The 20004-nt window shown below is 30.4% G+C and overlaps 9 protein-coding genes across 9 annotated transcripts, besides 1 other annotated feature; 4 read left to right on the top strand and 5 right to left on the bottom strand.

Moving 5' to 3' along the window:
• Positions 1 to 2126: part of a mobile genetic element that runs on past the window's edge.
• Positions 1551 to 2045, bottom strand: TVAGG3_0866830 (uncharacterized protein; the record flags this gene model as incomplete). Its single annotated transcript, XM_051249893.1, has 1 exon — positions 1551 to 2045. One exon carries the CDS (start codon positions 2043 to 2045, stop codon positions 1551 to 1553), a length of 495 nt encoding a protein of 164 aa, XP_051085368.1.
• Positions 2127 to 2163: 37 nt separating the features above from the next.
• Positions 2164 to 3191, bottom strand: TVAGG3_0866840 (uncharacterized protein; the record flags this gene model as incomplete). The annotated part of the gene is made up of 1 exon (XM_051249894.1): positions 2164 to 3191. A coding segment is annotated over one exon (1028 nt), but the record flags the coding sequence as incomplete, so codon positions are not given.
• Positions 3192 to 3260: 69 nt separating this feature from the next.
• TVAGG3_0866850 (uncharacterized protein) lies at positions 3261 to 3476 on the top strand (the record flags this gene model as incomplete). The annotated part of the gene is made up of 1 exon (XM_001307437.1): positions 3261 to 3476. The coding sequence occupies one exon, from the start codon at positions 3261 to 3263 to the stop codon at positions 3474 to 3476; it is 216 nt and encodes a 71-aa protein (XP_001307438.1).
• A 1528-nt stretch (positions 3477 to 5004) lies between these two features.
• TVAGG3_0866860 (cellular component assembly) lies at positions 5005 to 6472 on the bottom strand (the record flags this gene model as incomplete). Its single annotated transcript, XM_001307438.1, has 1 exon — positions 5075 to 6397. The coding sequence occupies one exon, from the start codon at positions 6395 to 6397 to the stop codon at positions 5075 to 5077; it is 1323 nt and encodes a 440-aa protein (XP_001307439.1).
• Positions 6473 to 7132: 660 nt separating this feature from the next.
• Positions 7133 to 8183, top strand: TVAGG3_0866870 (uncharacterized protein; the record flags this gene model as incomplete). Its single annotated transcript, XM_001307439.2, has 1 exon — positions 7154 to 8077. The coding sequence occupies one exon, from the start codon at positions 7154 to 7156 to the stop codon at positions 8075 to 8077; it is 924 nt and encodes a 307-aa protein (XP_001307440.1).
• Positions 8184 to 8678: 495 nt separating this feature from the next.
• Positions 8679 to 9750, top strand: TVAGG3_0866880 (peptidyl-threonine phosphorylation; the record flags this gene model as incomplete). Its single annotated transcript, XM_001307440.1, has 1 exon — positions 8740 to 9726. The coding sequence occupies one exon, from the start codon at positions 8740 to 8742 to the stop codon at positions 9724 to 9726; it is 987 nt and encodes a 328-aa protein (XP_001307441.1).
• Positions 9751 to 9969: 219 nt separating this feature from the next.
• On the bottom strand, positions 9970 to 15113 carry TVAGG3_0866890 (uncharacterized protein; the record flags this gene model as incomplete). Its single annotated transcript, XM_001307441.1, has 1 exon — positions 10275 to 15113. One exon carries the CDS (start codon positions 15111 to 15113, stop codon positions 10275 to 10277), a length of 4839 nt encoding a protein of 1612 aa, XP_001307442.1.
• A 357-nt stretch (positions 15114 to 15470) lies between these two features.
• Positions 15471 to 18386, bottom strand: TVAGG3_0866900 (armadillo (ARM) repeat-containing protein family; the record flags this gene model as incomplete). Its single annotated transcript, XM_001307442.2, has 1 exon — positions 15517 to 18135. The coding sequence occupies one exon, from the start codon at positions 18133 to 18135 to the stop codon at positions 15517 to 15519; it is 2619 nt and encodes an 872-aa protein (XP_001307443.1).
• A 400-nt stretch (positions 18387 to 18786) lies between these two features.
• On the top strand, positions 18787 to 19732 carry TVAGG3_0866910 (uncharacterized protein; the record flags this gene model as incomplete). Its single annotated transcript, XM_001307443.1, has 1 exon — positions 18937 to 19710. One exon carries the CDS (start codon positions 18937 to 18939, stop codon positions 19708 to 19710), a length of 774 nt encoding a protein of 257 aa, XP_001307444.1.
• Positions 19733 to 20004: the final 272 nt, after the last annotated feature.

The following is a 20004-nucleotide window of genomic DNA, read 5'->3' on the forward strand; positions in this document are numbered from 1 at the left end:
ATGCTTGAGATAAAGCACCTGATGCAATTCTTGCTACTATAATTGGTTGAATTGATGTTTAAGTTCATCTTTAACATTTGCGAAAACTGGATCGAATAAAGCAACTTTAAAGAATTTCTTAGCTGAATTCAGGTCTAATATTTGCATAATTGACCATCAAACTGGTTAGAATATCGTGGTAATCCATCTGGTCCCTCAATAGCATTTAATTCTTCATTGAAATAAGAATATGGATTATGACGGTATGAATTAATTGGACCATTTTCCACCTTCTCCAATGTATTGTTTAACAGCTTTTCCATTTTCATCAAATTGCATAGATAACGTTCATTATATGCTTTACGTTTAGGATAATCAGTTATAGTTAATTTGTAACCATTTATGACTTTAATATTACCTTGACCATCAGTAATGAAAACTTCATTTATACCATCAGGTTTTCCATTTGGACCCGTAATGTCTGCTTCGTGTGCTTCCCAATTTGGACCTTGACGTTTGGCATATGCTTGAGCTTCTGGTAATGTTAAAACGTTTCTCATTTGTTTAACATCTTTTTGAAGACCAGCAACAATATGAACTAATTTTTCATTCCATCAGGAACTTTCATAGTTCTATTATATGCACCCTTTTTGTTTGTTCCTTGTTTTAATGGAACCTGTAGAAGATTTGCCATTTCTGTCATGTTTAATTATAAATAAAAATAAAAATTAATTATAAAAAGTTAATCAAATTTAACACTTCCTTATTTAAATCAAACTATTATTTTTCCATGTTCACCTAATTGCTGATATTGTGTGTAAAGTTCATTAATGCTCATTGGTAAATTCACTTGATAAAGCAAACGTTCAACTGTTGACGACTAAACCCACTGAAAATGAAAAGTGTTGATAGATTTGATTTAATGTTTGTGCTTAATGCTTTGAAATATTGAACAGCCATAAAAAGATGAACACTGAATGTGTCGACATTGAGTTAATAACTGATTAAAATATGATTTCTCATTTGTTATTAGTTTTGATTTCACTGCATCATCTTAGAAATGAGTGAATGCAAAAATCTCTATCAAAATTTGAAATAGAAAGTGTTTCAAATAATTCATCTCGTTGTTTATCAATAATTTTATCCTCTAATCCTTGCTTCGATTGTATATAATTTTTATACATTAAAAATTTTTTAAATAATCTTCTGCTTCTTCTTGTGATAAATAAATAATTGGAATTTTGATTAAATGCTTTAAAGATTCAAATGTATCATCTGAAGGGAACCTGAACGTTGATATAAATTAACACATGTGAATAGGGGGAAGTTAGCAATAATGATAATTTGTTTAATATCGTTAAGTTTTTTTATATTTTACCAATTGCTCAGTGATTGAATTTAAGTAACATTCAATATGGAATTTTCATTAATTTTTCCTTAGATAGAGCATTTCTATTATCACTCAATGCTTCATTAATCATATCATCTACGTATGTATTATATACTCCCGCTAATTCTTCATAAGGGGTGGATGAATTTAAATCCATTTAATCAAAAATAAATTTATAATTTTAAACATTTCTATTCATCAATATTTCATCATATGAACTTCTATACTGTGGTGGTGTACCTGTTGGATGATATTTCAAACCTTCGTCCGGTGTCCATGTCCAATATGTAGTCCTAGTAAACCAAACCTGAGGAGGATTTGTCACCTTTGAACAGTAAGTGTCATTTTCACCCTGAATGATTGGATAAGCTTTCACTTGTACTGTAACTTGTGAGTTGAAAGTTTCTAATCCATCAAAGAATATACCCGCTCCATCACGTTGAACTGGAATAGTGCATAAGAATGAAGTTTGGTCTTTCCATGTTCTAGCTAATGGTGTGCCATCATCTGCATTCAGTGGTCTAGTTAATGAGTCCTCGTATTCTTCTGTGCATTCATTCACTCCATCTAAATCAGAAGCTTGAAGCATACGTGTAAAGAATATGTCGCCCACTGTGGTCATCGCTTGATCGGGGAAGTTTCTGGAATCTATAGTGACCTGAAGACCTCGAAGCATTGGATTTTCTAAAACCGTTCTTTGCATTGCATTCTTCGGAAATGTTAACACAACATCTGTAACATTATGAAGAGCGTATGAGAAATCTGAGCTAATACCTTCAGGAGTGATGCAACCTCCATTTAGTGAACGAACGTCAATATGTTGAGCTGGAATCATGAATGGATCTTCCTTACTAAATAAACGTGGTATTGCTTTAACTGATTCTTCAATTAAACCGTATCCTGGTGTAATGCATTTATCCTCTAAAACTTCCATCTTTGTGCATGAAATAATAACGTCATCAACTGTTGCGTCAGCAGATGTAGCGGCTAAGCTTGTAATTAATTTGGTAGGAAGTCCGATTTGTTGGAATTTGCGATCATATTTATAAACATGATTCATAATCTTTTCATAATTTTCATCAGTTATCTTTTCATAAACGTAATTTTGTAAATCAGCAACTCTTAACGGGTCAACCTGACAAAATACTAAAGTATCCCTGAAAACATAATATTTAAGAATGATATCACCAAATGATTTAGGATAATCATCGAACGCCTGAAATGCTAACAAATCATTTACCGGAATAATCATATCAAAAGTGACATCAACTTCTTCATTTGCTTTCTTGAAAACTTCTGAAGGGTCAATATATTTACCACATACTGAGTTATCATATTTTTGAACATTATTATATAACGAATGAACAAACTTTTTAACTTTCCTTTCTGATTTTGGTTTATATGTTGCAAATGCGAAAGATTCACGGGCGCAATCCATCTGAAGATAACCGGCATCACCTCTTTCGGTTTCTACTTCTAATTGTTTAAAGCTTTGATTTGATGATTTGTAACCAACGAATAAACGCATGCATTTAAAAGCGGCATCACATGTGAAAGCTTTATTTGAAACTAGAGTTGCTTTAACTTTGCGTTTAATATATGTGTCACCTAATTGGTTCACATCATGAGCCGGATTTGTAATTCTTAAATGAGTTTGTTTATCATCAAAATATGGAGCATCAGAGTCATAGCATGAACTTTCAAGTTCTCTATAATATCTTCTACCGTCATTCTTTGCGAATATTTCATTTATCTTTTCGAATGAATGAAACACATTTCCATTAATCGGTTTAGTGTTTGGCACCAAATAGTTAGTCGTCATTTATTAATAAATAAAAAATCAAAATTAAAAGATGAAAATGAATTTTTAATTTTAATGAAATAATCAACTATGGCTGCAGGTATATTTAAGAAACTGTGGGATAAAGTAAAAAGAGGAGCGAGTAAAGTTTGGGAAACATTGAAGAAGGGAGCAAATTGGATATTTAAGAATAAAGAAGCAATTAGTGACGTTGCTGAATCAATAACACCAAAAGCTGCCCCAATAAGAGAAGTTTTAAATAAAGGAGAAAAAGTTTATCAAAGACTTCAACCGATACTAAGATAAAAATAATATTTATTTATTTTTCCACTATCTACCTCCTATTTTATTAAGTATTCCTTCAGCTATTCCACCAATTGCGTTACCTGCTTGTGCTCCCATCGCCGGATTACCTGCTTTAGTACCTAATACTCCACCTATGATAGTTCCTGCCGTTTTCGCTACTGGTGCCAAAAAGTTTGCAATGGGTTTAATAATCTTTTATGAACCCAACCCGCAGCTTTCTTAATTCCATCCCATAATTTTTTAAAGAATCCTGCCGCCATTTCTGATTTAATATTAATTAAAAAAATATATTTCATCACTTATATTCTAATTTTTATTTAATGATAAATGAAACCGATTTTAAAAATAAATGAAACAGAGGAGGAAGAAATAAATGAAAGTGAAAATGTTCAACAAAAAATAAACGTTGTTAAACCAATTACTGAAATAAAAATTTTTTCATCTGTTGAAGAATTTAATGACTATTATGCTAATAATAAAAAATTATTTGAAGAATTGACAACATGTAAATTGAATAAAATGTTTAAAGTTGATGGATTCAAAATTTCAAAAATAAAGGGGGTGGTTAGTTTGAAATCTATTCCTCAATCAAGAATCACCTCATTAATGAAAATTGATGATTTAACAAAAAGAATAGAAGAGATTGAAGAAAGAATGAATCAAATAATTGATTTCATAAATTCAAATAATCATTAGTTTCTTAAAGTTCAATGTTGAACTCATCAAATTCTTTTTCTCGTTTATGAGGTCTTTGATTATGACTCCATTATATTTATACCTCCTTTCGTACCTGTTGTCAAAATGTCATGTTGTCATCATTTTTAAGAGAAGTTAATTAACCTGGTGACATGGTGACGTGGTGACACTTTCAGTTCTTCAAAAATAATTAATTAATCACGGAATATCTGACATCATCTATATATAGCTTCTTTTATAAAAGATAAAAAAAATTATTTTAAAATTAATGTTAATTTTTTAATGATTTATAAATAAATATATTTTAATGCATCGTCTATATATAGATGTAACAAAAAAAGTCACACAACCCTTCATATCCTACTACTTCAAAAGTACTGCGATTTGATTGCTTTTCACATAGCCATTATTCTTCAATAGACTCAGAAATCATTTTATCATAGAAACGATTTGATAAATCCTATTTTTGCATTTGATTTCAATTGAATGTTCAATGAAAAGGCATAATTTTACGTGGAAAATAATGTATTATACTAATAAAAATTGTTTCAAATACTAAAACTCGTTTTTAATATAAATTCAAAATCGAATTTTTACTTTTTGTAACTCCAGATGAGATGAAAAAATCTTAAATTTAACATGTTTAGAAAAGGTTTGATAAAACATGAAGTCATTTGTTTAGATAATAAATGAGTTATCTATCATATGCCCATTCTAGATTATGTTTTATTAATAAAGGAATGATAATTTTTCATGAAGAAATTAGTCATCAAGGAAATAAAAAAAAATTAAGAGTTGGAAAAACAATAAAAGAAATAATGTAACAAAAACAGGCTTGGATAACTTTAATAAAACTAACAATAAAACACAAAAATAAAATACAATAAGAATTAAAAATAAAATTAAAATAAAGATTGAACATCCCTGACTTGTAAATGTAGAACAGTGCTGTCAGGAAGTCCCAAATCCGAAGGCAATATTTGAGGCAAAGGGTCTAAAATTGATCGAACCAAATAATCTGAAGGAAGTGACAAAAGCTTTGATTCGTCGATATCCATGAGCATTGCCTGTGAATTCTGTACCAATGCCTCTAACGTAGGTACAATATCAGGGCAACTTCCTCGAGCATTTCCGATCAAATTTTCTGTTGATTCTTTTTCACCTTTTTTGATTGAATTAAGGACAAGGTTATACCAAGCTTCCGCACAAGTAATATTTAAGAACAAAGATCTCCGGTAGGCGATGATACTGTCATCGAATTGTTCGTTTTTGAAGTAAATAGTGCCAAGCATGCACCAAAAGTACGGAGAAGAGCACATATCTTTGATACAACGTGTAAAGCAGTTGTATGCTGATGGATTGTTGTTCATCGTCAAGAAAATTCTTCCGCAAATTAAATTCAACGGAACAACTGTTGGAAATTTCTCGGAAACATACTTCGCGAGTTCTGCAACTTTGTCAAAGTTCCTGGTTGACTTTGCATCCAAATATAAGCACCAAAGATAAGATTGAAGTACATTCGTGTTTTCAGGGAACATTGTGTAAAGCTGTGCGTAAATTGAGTTCGCCTGAGTGTAATCGCCAAAGTCTTGATATGCAGAAGCTAAAATTAAGTCGATATCAAATTTTTTAAGATAATTTGGAATAAATTCGTAAAGTTTTTGTATACATTGGATGCATTCATTTGCACAACGTAACGCACGATATGAAATCGAGAATCTGAAAAATAATTCAAAAATGTACTCGGTTTCCATAGTTTGAGGGTCACAACTCGTAAAATATGCTAATGACTTGTCGTGAAACTCAAAATATTGATATAAAGAGCCGATTATAAGCGCATGATATGAATTTTGAAGAATTAAATTTAAACTAATTGCATCAATGATTTTGTAAGCACTAACGTAATCACAAATAGCTATATAGCAAAATGCTACATGGAGTTTTGAATTAACGTCTGAATCTAGTATTTTTGATGTTTCATACTGTTTTATCTTGGACAAAATGATGTCAGAAGAAGTTGCTAATTCTGGTTGTGTCTTTTTGAATATGGTGCAGTCTTTTGTGTACCCAATAGCTTTTTGTGAAGCAATAATTGATTGATGAGAAAGATTTGCTTGCTCTGAGAACTTCGCAGCTTTGTTAAATGCATCTGAGAGCAAAAAGCTTAATGTGTCAATTCGCTGTGTCGATTCTTCAAGGAATTGTTGAGATCTCAGATTGAGCATTTGAAAAAAAAAATAACCTTTCGTTACTCAAACAAATGTTATCAAATAAGAATAGCAATGATATGATGTTTATTTTTTTATGGCCAAAATTCAGATAGAATATGACTTTTTTTTTGAGTGAACCACTTCTGCATGGACAATACTCTTACGAAGTCTCTCATTCAATGAGAAGCTTCGGAAGAACTCTGTACTAAAGTAATACACTTATAAATTGAGATTTTCACAATTGGCGAACGAAAATTAGTGAGTTTCAAATTTGAATATTTGGAAATATATTTTGAATGACTATTTTTGGAGTGAATTATACTTCCTTCTTCTTGTTTCATTAATAGATTTGGTTTAAAATCAGAATTAGAATTTCTAAAATTTTTTTTAAAAATTCAAAATTTATATGAATTTTAACATTTTTTGTATAATTATTTCGTGATTTCAAAAAAATTTGATGTGCATTTTTGTGTTTTTTGTATGAAAATTGATATTTTATATCAAAATACAAGTCACTGTATCTTCGATTTCAAATGATTTTTTTTTAATTCGCTGAAAATTAGCCAGAAACGTCATATTTTAAAAAAGAGATTAAAAATTAGCAAATTTGCTTGACTTTTAGTGCTCAAATTTTGAAAAAGTCGGAAAGAATTTTTATAATAATTTTAATACTCAAATTTATTGGAATCAAAAACTATATGTAATTTTTTTTCTGAAATGGAAAAAAGTCATTTTTCCCCCATTGTGTGGATTTTTTTTAATTGTTTATTTATGTCTAATGATGAACCTATAATATTAGATCATAATTTCTGCACTAAAGCTAGATGTAAAATAAGTACAAACGCCGTTCTCCTTGATTTAACAAACATGAAACCAAGTTCATATTATAAATTTCAAATTTGGGGCGTAAAAAACGGTAATGACATCAATCTCAATCCGAACAAAGGGTGGTATATAGTCAAAATGGGCGATATGAGCTTATATCAAACTACTGCAGCAGCAAATAATTGCGATAGAATCTATTTGAAATTTAATCGAGAAATTCTCGGAGGAGGATTATGGAACACAGATGCAGATCGAAAAATTAGACCAATATCAATAGATTCAAAGACAATTGCGATAAAATTAGAATCAGTTTACGACAAAGATGAATTACAATATTTAATACAAAATTTTCAGAATACAATCATGAATATGTTACAACATCATCATTTAAATACATATTTTGATAAACTATGGAAACATGATGATGATATGACAGATCTAGAATACATTATATCCGAAAGCATATTCAAATTCGAAGAAATACTATGTAATTTTAATAATCCGAGGCTAATAGATACTTATAAACATATTTTACAGACAAGATTTTCTTTATCAAAGTACGAACCTCTTCCATGCAATAATGTTCGAGTTGTGTTCGAAGTAGCTGATGTAAAGGATGCAGCCAACAATAAATTTATAATGAATGAAATTAAGAAAATTTATTTAGAAGAAACACCTGTTTACAACAAAATACTCGAAGAACAGAAAGAAATGGTAAAGACTCTAGCTAAAAATGACTTCATTCGTAGATCAGAAAAGAATTATTATGCAAAAATTTTAAGTAACATTTATACAGCAGATAAAGTGAATAGAATGTTATCTGTTAAATCTTGTATAAGGCCAGTGTTCCAAAAACAGAATTCTGTTTGAAAAATTTTGAATTTAAATTTTAAAAGCTAAATTACAAATAGAACTTGTAATTAGCAATAGTATAATAGAAGAAGATGAATTATTGACCAATTTAACAAAAAATTAGCGTATTTTTGTATGTTTTTATTAATGTAATAGAAATAAACATGTTTATATTCTAAAGATAGCCAAATTATGGCTATCAAATCCTAATCTCATTATATTTTTCTTTTTTGCAATTTTATAAAATTATTTTTCATGGCTATTACGTCTGAATAACTTAGTTTCAGCTCAGATTCTAGACCATGTCATTTACAATCTGAATATGAGACATTATATTCTAACTTGTTTAAGAATTTTTATATTTTTCATTTAAATATTAATAATTATAAATGGCATCATCTAGAGTCTGCGTGGAGATTAAGTTATTCTTAAAATGTCATATAAATATTGAGATGATTAGCTAATATTCTAAATCGAAATAAAGAAAACTAACACCAGTATGTGAAGTTTCCCTTAAATATACAAATTTAAGGTCCGAAATCTTCAGATCATTAAACCTTTGTTTGGTTTTTTGAAAATTTCTTTCTAAAATCTTTGACACTTTTCTTTACAAGAAAGCACTTTTTTCCGGTTTTTTTGTTTTGGGAATAAGCAGTTCAAAGATAGAAGAAGGGAGTGTTATGGGAGTTAACGGCTCCGAGCACCCCCTTCTTGCAGTTGTTTCAAATCCAATTAATCGTTTTTGCGATGAATTTGCTTCTTCATTATGTGAAGATATAAACACGAAAAATACAAAGCAATCACAATCATATTTTCAATCAGCAGACGAAGAAATCGAAGGATATTCAATTATACGCAGAATTGGTGATGGTGCAGAAGCTGCTGTTTATGAAGCAATTAAAAATGACGAAGGCATATCAGTTGCCCTTAAAAGATACAAGAAAGTTAATAATCTTCGCGATGGCATACCTTTAGAAGTAGAAATTGCAAAAATGCTTGATAACGACTATTGCTTGAAAGTTTTTTCACATTTCAAATCAGTAACAGGTGATTTTATCGTTACTATGCCACTTGCTCAGCATGGCGCTCTTCAACCATCTAATAAACCAGAAATTTCAATTTCTGGGGCAATACAGCTTGTTTACCAAATAGGAAATGGTCTTCAATACATGCACTCCCATAGAATAGTTCATAGAGATATAAAACCACAAAATATTCTACTTTTGGACGGAAATTATGTTTTATGTGATTATTCTGTATCAGCAGTCCTCAAATCAGATGATGAATTACTTACAGGATATACAGGATCCCCCATTTTCATGGCTCCCGAAGTCTCTCCGACTTTATACAAGCCAAGACCACCAGATTTGTGGAGTCTTGGCGTTACAGTTTACGTATTACTTTTCGGATGCTATCCATACAAGCTAGAGCGTGGTCTTGTCCAAGTAGAGCAGAACTACGTTAAAAATGTCTCAAAAAGTTTAGATTTAGGAGATCTAACTTTTCCAGAGGTTCCATCAATACCTCAGGAACTTAAAGATGTCATTGCAGGACTCCTTGAAAAGAACCCTGACCAAAGAATGACTGCAAGCGATATTTGTAATAATCCTTGGCTTGTTTCAGAATACGAGGAATCCCAGAACTTATACAACTCATTGGCATCATGATGTAATCATTTGTGTTTAATTTTGTTAGTAAATCTTTGTTATATTATATAATATTTTTAAATTATTTTTTTAATTGATTTAAAACTAACTTCACTTACTATACTTTAATAGTTTTAATTAATTGAACAGCTATGTATAACATTCTGAATATCATCTCGCATAAAAACAGCCTCAAGATTAATGCATGAATTGAAATACTCATATTCGATAGTGTTGCACGAAATTGTAAGAGGTGTTAAATTGCTCTCCTTGAATGCGTACTTGTCGATGCTTTCGAATGTTGGTTTAAGACATGATGAAACACTGCTTAAGTAAAAGGCATGCTGGCTGATGTTGACGAGATTGGTGCCGTCAATACCAATGTCGCCGATGCTGACAACAATTGACGGAAGGCGGATAGAGTTCAGAAGTACGCAGTTCTGGAAACAAAAGCTAAGATAATTTGAAATTAGCTTTTGTCACTCGGTATTTTAAACATGTAAGTATATGTTCAAAAAACTATATGAGTCATTGATATATATTAAAAAAAGTTTTATTTAGTTAAAAAATTAAAGGAAGAGTTTAAACATTTGACCATGTTCAATTTTTTCTTCTTCACCAGCATTTTCAACTGGTTCTCTATCATTTCTCAATTCCTGTTTCATATTTGAACGTGCTCTTTGCATTCGAAGATATGATTGATTGATTGGCTGATGCATTGGGATTTGTTGTTGCATTGGAGGGCATTGTTGATATGATTGCTGACACAAGTTACCTGGAGGCATATAATTAGAGAGAGCTTCCCTAGCTTGTACTTGATAATCTTGTTCCTCGTTGTTTATTAAGTTGGTCATTTCTTCTGTTTCATCAGATAATAATAAATCACCTAAATCCGACAAAATTTCTGCCAATTTTTCATCATCAACATCTGGGATGTTTTCTGAAAGTGATTTCTTGAACAAATTGCAATAAAACTTGTTATATTTGTATTCATTTGGTAATTTTGACAATAATAATGTGTGCTCTTCATTAAATTCTGCCTTCAATATCTCAAATATATTAGAAACAACTTTGTAATCAATTGTTCCGACATCGTTGTTGTTTTGCAAACACAAAATCAGATATTTAAGTTGATCTTGATTTTCAGTGCAGCATTTCTCGAAATTGACATCACCAAATAACTTCACTTTGCTCAATAATTCATTGAATGACCTCAAGTTTCCAAACGGTTTTGAATCCGTTAACGGTTGTAAAATCTGACGACAAAATTCAGATGTTGACTTCATCTCACTTTTATTTTCGAATTTGATAAAGATTTCTTCCAAAACATTCGAAATAGTATTATAGATATTTTTGATTTTCTGAGATTGTTCTGGAACATATTTCTTATTCATCTTAATTTTACTTGATTCTTCTTTAATTGCTCGCAGTGAATATTGTTTGATTTTTGAAAGTGTTTCCTCGAATGATTTGAAGCAATTTTCATATTCTTTGAAATGCTTTGAAACAAAAATTGTTGCAAATTTGATGAATTCTTCTTTGTTTTCGGCAACATTTATGTTCTTCAATCCTTCATCAACATAGTTCGAAATTATTTGTTTCATGTGATCATTACTCAACTCAATGAATGACAAAAGACTGACAATTAATTCAACAATGTGTGGTGTGTGGCTCAACAAACCTTTCAAAAGAAATTCATCAATGATTTTGCTGTATAAATCTGTATTTTCTTTGCCAATTTCGATCTTTCTGAATGATGAATTATTAAGGTAATATTCTGGACGGCAACTCATAACTGATAATGGAGCAAAGACTGATTTCTTGTTCATTATTTCAAGAGTTTTATCATAATTGATCAATAGACAGTAAAATATTGTCATTTCATCTTCAAACTTTGTAAATGATTTCCTTAAAATATCATCGAAATTAGGAATTTCGTAATCATACATTCTACAAAGTTTTGTATAGTAAATTGCATTTGCAACAGCACTTCTCTTGCAAATTAATGATCTTTCTGAAATAAATTGCAAATAAGGTGTCAAGTATTTGTCGCATTTTGGAAATTCCATATCTAAAGCTACAATTGCAAGTTTTGCCAAATATTCATCTTTAATTATTTGAATATCTGTTGTTTCCTTGTTTTTAAGAATATATTCAACTATGTTCTTGTAAACATCAGATAAACTTGTTGTAGATTCGAAGAATAATTCACTAAACAAGTGGCATTGGAAGCATTTGATGATATTCTGGATGTTATTTGACATCAATATCGATTGGAAAACACTATTTGCATTTGTTCTAAATCTCTGATGACATGTTTGCAAATTCAATAATTGCAAAAGTTCCAAATTTGGTAAATCTCCAAGATTCCAGCTACAAATTTGAGCAATGGAATTGCAGATATCTAAGAGTTCAGAGAATCCCAATCCTTCTTTTGATAAATCAAGAGAAACATTTTTGCCGGTGATCTCAACTAAAAGTAAATTCAAAATTGAAGTGAAAAATGAACAGTTTTCATTGAATTTTCCATAACGAATTAATATCTCATTTGATTGGAATGTCATTAAGCATTTGGCTGATTTGACGAACAATTCACTATCACATTTGTCAAATGCCTTTATAACTTGCAGAACCTGGCGTGGAACAAAATAAATTTGCTGCGTCTTTTCTTTTTCAAGTTTATTAGTGTTTTTCTCAATAACAAACGTGATTTTGTCATTTTTCATGATGTTCTTCAAATTCTTTTCTAATGAAGCAGATTTATTTGTTATTTGATTGAATGATTTTTGATGTGATTTGAAATCATCATAAATTTTACGTTTGATTTCTTGTTCTTTTTGATACTTGGCGTCTAAGTTATTCTGTGAAATGTTCTTATCAAAACTAATTGTAAATGGAAATCCCTCAAATTTTACATCATCATTTAACTTTCCTTCTTTGAAATCAAAATTGAACAAATAATCAATGCATTTGAAATCTAATACATAATCTTTGTGCAATTCATTAATCATTGGGAAGAAAGCAGGATGATAATAAAGTTTAATTGAATAATAATTGTATTCAGAATTTGCTGGAAGTAAATCCAATGTAATTGTTTCTGAAAGAATTTTAGAACTGTTCTTTATCAAAAATTCTTGAAAATTCATGAACATTTCTGTTGTTTCATCAATTTTCTTTTTAACATATTTCTTTGTAATTACGAATTGATACAATTTCTGAACAATTTCGTAATAAACAAAATAGTTTGGTGTGAAGTTTGTCTTAAATTTCTCAAGTTCAACATCTGGTATTAACATATGAAAATCAACAACATCATCATTAATTAATACATTGCAATAATCAGGAACATCAATATTTGATGCATTCAAAAACTTTTTCTCAAGTTCTTTCCAATCGTAATCGAATATTTCGGGCCAATTAACGTTAAAATTACCATTGATATCAAATTTATTAAGTGGAGATTCCATCAGCATTTGCAAAATTTGATTTGAAATCTTTCCATAAACAGCATCAATTTTTGAGTTTTCATAATGGCTTGACATCAATAATCTCTGGAGTATCTGCATTTTAACTAATGTTGGAGCATTATTTATGTTAGTCTTGCATAGATTAATTGGATATTCCGGATCAATTTCATTAATCAATGAAATAAAAGGTGGATAAATTGCAGCATCTGAGAAAAGATCAGCTCTGAATTGAAGATTCTTCGCATCTCTTAATCCAAACAAATAAGTCAAGAATCTTTGATAAACTAATGCTGCAATTTCTTTGAATTCTTTGTCATCTGATTTCAAACTTTCATTTACAAATTTTTTGGCTAAGAGTTGATAACAAAGATAACCTTCTCTTACAAGTTTATCAGAATCTGAAAGCCAGAAATTGGACATTTGAAGGAAAACTTCAACAATTGACATTTTGCAAGGAATTGGATTAGGATAAACAGGTAATTTTCCATTCATCATTGAGTATTTGTCAATTGAAGATTTCTTTGATTCAGAAAGAACAAGATGGATATCAAATATTGAATTTAATTTGCATATCAAACCAAATAAATATGTGCATTCATGGCTTGAAATGAAATCTGAAAACTTCTTGTCATCAGTTGGATGTTTTATTGCTCCAACAACAATAGAATTTCTTATATCTTTATCAAGTAATTCAAAAGGTGTCTTGAATTCACTATTAACAAAATTACTGATTTTCCTGTCATTTGGATTCAACAAAACTTTGATAATTTGCAAACAAAATGATGGATATTTGTTGGTATTTGTTAACAATGACTCTTTTAATTCAATAACTCGCTTGCAAACTTCATTTATAAATTTTACAATTTCATCATATTTTAGATACATTTTTGTATGATTAAAAATAACTCCGCAAACATAATTAAATGATTTTGATTCTCCTGTTTGAATGAAATCTTCAACTGATTGTTGGATTGCAAACTCAAATAACTTGTCAAAAACACCATCTTGACTATTTAATGCTCTGATATATATGTAGACCTCACTTTTGAATAGATTTTGCGAAATATATTTGATGAAATCAGGATGTTTCGCATCAACAGCTTTTTTGAATAATTGATACAATGTTGGTTGTTTTATAATTGATGAAAATTTGCTTATCATCCTTTCTAATTGATTTTGAGAATCTATATCACCAAAATTAATTAATTTTGCTGGTAATTCAGGGAAAACTTTGTGGACTGGGAAATCAATGAATATCTTTGTTAATTTGGCTTTCATTTCATCATCCATGATACGTTTGTTAATACAATTTGAGATATTTTCTATTGGAAAAGAAAGAAGTGACCGAATAAGAGAGGATTTGTTATTAAGTGTTTGTATGTAATCTAAAACATCAGATAAATGATCAAGAAATGCATTTAAAACACTTTTTCTTGTGATTTCAATTGAAATCTTCTTGACATCATTAGAATCACGCTCTTGTATCAGTTTGAAATTGTGTTTTCCATCTAAATGTATTTTGATGATTGATCCAAGTGTGGCAACATCTTTAATTTCGGAATTTGTAACTCTTGAGCTTATTATAGTTTTTATCATATCAATTGGTAAACTTGATATGGAATAACTTAAAGTATTAGTATATTGTGCCTTGTATGGATTCAAAACTAATTGTTTTGCTACTTCAGTAAATTTTGAATCAGAATCTGCGATTTTTGATATCCGTTTCATTATATTTGTGGAATTCTTTACATTTCCAAGATATTCGAGTAGTTGTTCTTTCGTCATTTGTTGAATTAAAAGATTTTCATATTTTGAATTCGCCAAAATTTGGGTAATTATTGCATTATTTCTTTCATCAATGGCATATTTGATGAAGTCATCCCATTTGTTATCTTCAATAAGTTTTATGGCTTCGGAAAAGTCGGATAAAACTGCTTTCATGAAAAATGAAGTGAATTGAACGATAAGTAAAATTTGATCAAAATTTTTCAAAACGATAAATACATAATTCTCTACCATACGATTACTTTTGATTCAAATGCTTTTCGGCATTAAAAACAAAAATAATCAAAAGGCGTTCCTATCAATTTTTGAGTAGTTTACATTTCCTATGCAAATACGATAGCTCCCATAATCTGCACATGCAATAAGTAGTTTAGTAGCTTCTAGTTTGAAGCTTGAATAAAATTTAGGAATGATTCTTTGCTGTTATATCGAATTAGAGCGAATAGTTTGTGCGGTCCAAAAGGCATACGTTGTAGAAGATTATTAAAAAATTATAATTAAAAGTTATATCATCAACCTTTTTAATATATAACAAAAATATATAAAATAACATTCATTTCTAATAAGATAATCCGTTTGGCAATGATTCAGAACATCTGTAACTCATCAATTTCAGATAAAATACTCTTAATTTTGGCCAAACCATCTTCTTCTCAATTTGAAGCACTTGGACGTATTCTTGTGCGAAATCTTCAGGACAACCAAACTCTGCAAAGAACTTGTTGAGTACTTCTTTAAATAACTCAGGATTGATCTTTAAGAACAAGTCATGAGTCTTAAAAACAAACTCCTGCAAGAAAACTTCGAATTCTTGCTTATTTGGATCAAATTTCGATCCGAAAATGAAGGAAAACGTGAATGGAGTCATCTCAGTAATTATCCAATCAGATTTCTTTGGATCCTTAACAGATAAATTCAGGATTGAGAGACAAGACTGAAGAATTTGCTTGGTATTATATGATTTGATGAATAAAAACTTAAAAATACCAATTAAAGCCAAAAATTCTTCATCTGTAATCTGATTGAATTGAACAAGAAAACCATTTATCTGATTAACTGTTGTATACAAATTTGAATACATTTCCTTTGAAAAAATAAACTTCTGAAAATTACCCATTAGTTCTGAAAATTTCTGAACAAAAATTTCTGTAAAGTTTCTGACCCAATTTATATCACTGATGCCTCCTGCGTATGCATCGGTGACATTTAGGAGCTGCTGATTTATCTTCAGGTAGCACCTTGCACAGAAGATGCTTTCAGAGAGAAATTGCGAGATATCTTTCGTTTCAAGAATATTTTTGAAAATTTCAAAGGAATTAACACCAAGAATCGGCAAGCACTCAACATACCTCTTGTAAACAGTAATATTATCTTCGTATATTTGCATTTGACGCAATATAAAATCCATTATAAACTGTTCTTTGTATGGAAACGTTCCTGGCTGCAAACAGCTGATGAAATATGCTTGTAACAGTGAGTATTCGACATTATTCTCTTCGGTTTTCGTTGATTCGAAGTGGTTCACGATTTCTTCGATTAAATTTTGGTAAATTTCATTGTCAAACTTCGTTATGAGGAACGAAACAGATCTGAGTACTTCAGGAGTGCTAAAATACAGAATCATATTCTTTAAATCATCTTCTGCCAGGTTTAATTGACCAGATTTCGTTGCTCTTGACTTAGAAAGCTGGAAGAGTAGGCCAAGGAGCTTCTGCTTCATGTCACTGTCCTGTTCGAGTACTAATAAATTCATTAATGTTTGGAATATTCTTGTAGATCTGTCATTTTCCATGAAAAATGATTCGCAGTGTTGTATGAATGTATCCATGAGCTTAAAGAATGTATATATCAAAGGAAAACTGTCTTTTTCCTTTAAACTCTGAATTCCCTGTAAAAATTCAATTATAGAGTAAAAAATCGTGTCAATCAACTTCATAAAGTCTTCAATACATATTCTAAGTGATATTTGGTCGGTCAAAATTGACAAAAGGGCAGATAATTTCGGAATACTTTCTAAAAGCTGTCCGTCTTCGAAAAAGAAAGCGGTACACTCTTGCATAGTATCATTTGCATTTTCTCTGAAGCAATTTGTGATAGACCTTAGAAAATTGGAATATAATGTCGACATAAGCGGAAAAGGATTATTTTCGATGTAAACAACAAGCCTTCCAGCAAGGTGTTGGAAAAATATGCCGCAGTACTGGGAACGATCGTATATTGAGTTATTAATATAAGATAAAACTTCTTGAGAGACTTCGTTCAAAGGAATATCAAGGAATGCAAGTGATTGTTCAATTAGAGCGAATGTCTGCTCTTCGTTTAGGTCTACAAGTCGACCACAAGAATTTAGTAAATGAGCTGCAGAAATTAAGATATCTTCGGTCGGTTTATTGTCGAGAATGGAGGCAAGGACATCAGGGATAGCAAATGAATTGAAAATATCATTTCTATATTGGTTTATCGGTGATTCTATCAAAGATGTTAAAACTGAAATGTAAGGAGGACAAAGTTCCGCGTTTTGTATGGCATTACCGAATGCGCCAACGATGTCATTGTTTGTTACCCAATCAGGAGAGACTGCAAACGATAAATAGGATAATGCAAAAAAGGAATCAACATTTTCTGCAACTAACCCTTCGTAAATAATCTGTAAGATCTTGTTTAAGTCGTTTTCAACTAAATATTTCTTTAAATTATTGGTGATCTGAAAATTCAATGGATCTAAGAGGGAAATGATATTTGTAAATTCTCGCATGATCTTAAATTTAAGTTCTCTTGGTTCCAATGTTTGAATTAAATCAATAAAATCGGGTTTATACTCTGGATATAATCTGTAGCACATTTGAGCTTGAAGCGTGGCAGATTTGTTTTTTGATTCATTGTCGAATGTATTCCATCGTTGAACGCATGTTCCAAATGCAAGGTTGTATAATTCCAATAATTGATCTTGATTTAATTCAGCAAAACTTGTTCTAATATGACAAGTAACTATTGATAAAATAGTTGATATCTCTGCATCGCTTGATAATGAATTAAAGTTACTAACACAAGAGAAAATGTAATCTGTGTTTAAGAGAATCTTATTTTGGAAGTCTATGTATTCTTGGGAAGCCTTGTTTTCATTGAGAGAGATAACACGCTTTAATTCATTTAGGATTTCATTAAAATCATTTTCCATATAAAATATTTGTCAAAAAAAAATCATTCTAACTTTTAGGGTTTATTTGCACCAATCCTTATATTCTTGCAACAAATTGGCATTTACAAACTTGGAAAGAAGATTTCTGCTTGAAGTAATTCCAATTCTTCTTTACCAATTTAATATTTTATATGAGCATACTTTATCAAATCATAATATTATATCAGAACTGTTAAAATAAAAAATTGTGTTTAATGTGAAGGTTGACTGCATCAATTCAGATAATTGATCAATATATATCTTGTTATACGCTTTTCTTTTCTTGAGAGTGACCAAAAATTAATACATACATATTTAGTGGGTACAAAACTTAAAGATGCAGCTATTCTTACAATACCAAAAATCATATTTTGAAAACTACATTGATATTTAAGCAAAATTTTATAAAGCAAATACATTACATTGGAGTTCGTGAGATTATTTATTTCAGTCTCAAAGTTTATACAAAGTATTGACTTTATAAAAAATTATTATCAAAGGCTGTGATAGCATCGAAGGATATAAGCAAGAAAGAAAGCCAACAATAGATGAGACAACACGAAGTCTAGATCTAACAACAGACAATAATATTGGAATCTTAGAAATTAAGGATTAGAAAGCATTTAATCAAGGGGATCATCAAAAAATAACCTATGTTGCACTAAAGATAATACTGTATAATCTTTGGTGCTCAAAAATCAACAAGTTGGCAAAAATGTCAAATGACGTTCTTATTGAAAGGAATATTGAATTTTGATTGTCAGTATGACTAACAAATTTGAAAGAAATTTTATTTCATTAATGTTTTTGTTTGTTGCCCTCTCAGAGGCCCGAAGTCGTCATCATTCATATCCAAAACCTCGTCCATACCAACCATACAAACCACACAATAAGCTACGCTGCCAAATAAAACCAACAGGCAACGCCTATTGGTCTCCAGACCTTATAAAAAGAAATTATTCGGATTACACTTATAAACCATTGCAAGTTCATATCATGAAACCTGCGATTTATTTATATCCAACAAAGGAGATGGATCTTACAGTTGGTGTCAGCATGGAAAGGGAGAACTTTACAACAGTTGTTCCAGAGTTTACAGCGGGCACATACTGGAATGTAACAGCTAAACCAAACGGCGATCTCATCCACAACAACAAAGTTATTCCATACTTATATTGGGAAGGTGATATCTCTATGAGAATGAAATTTGATAAGGGCTTCTTTGTCAAGAAAGGCGAAGGCCGTGAATTTCTTGAGAAGATACTCACTCAATTCAAGCTCAACGATCGCGAGAAGTTTGACTTTATCACATACTGGCTCCCAACATTTAACAAACTTGGCAACGTATTCTGCTCATTCCAGCTCGCAAACTATTGCCACCATGTTCCTCTCACTTGCAGCGCAAAGCCAGATTCAGTCATCCGCGTTTACATTGCAATTCGCAAGGCACGTAAATCTGACTTGAATAAACCAGTCCAGGCAATACCAAATATTAAGCGTACCGGCTTCACAATTGTTGAATGGGGTGGTTCAATTATCCGTTCAAGACATCAAAGATTATCTCGTGCCCAATAATTGCTTTTTAGCGAATAAATATTCTGGGTTATCATTTTTAATTTATTATATAAACGGATATGAAATATGTGAATCTTGAAATAATTTATATGATCAATTTTAAAAATTCTTATTTTGGCAATGATCATTAGTAATGATCACATAAATATTAAATTGTAAATGCAAATATGGTTATAAAACTGCAAATTAATAACACATAATGCTCCATTCACATGAATTTTATTGATTCAAAAAAATTTTTTTATATTGTCAGGGATAGATTTGTTTTCATTAAGTGTAAGCATACTCATTATA

This window comes from Trichomonas vaginalis, chromosome VI (genome assembly GCF_026262505.1).
Source record: "Trichomonas vaginalis G3 chromosome VI, whole genome shotgun sequence".
Classification (NCBI taxonomy): domain Eukaryota; phylum Parabasalia; order Trichomonadida; family Trichomonadidae; genus Trichomonas; species Trichomonas vaginalis.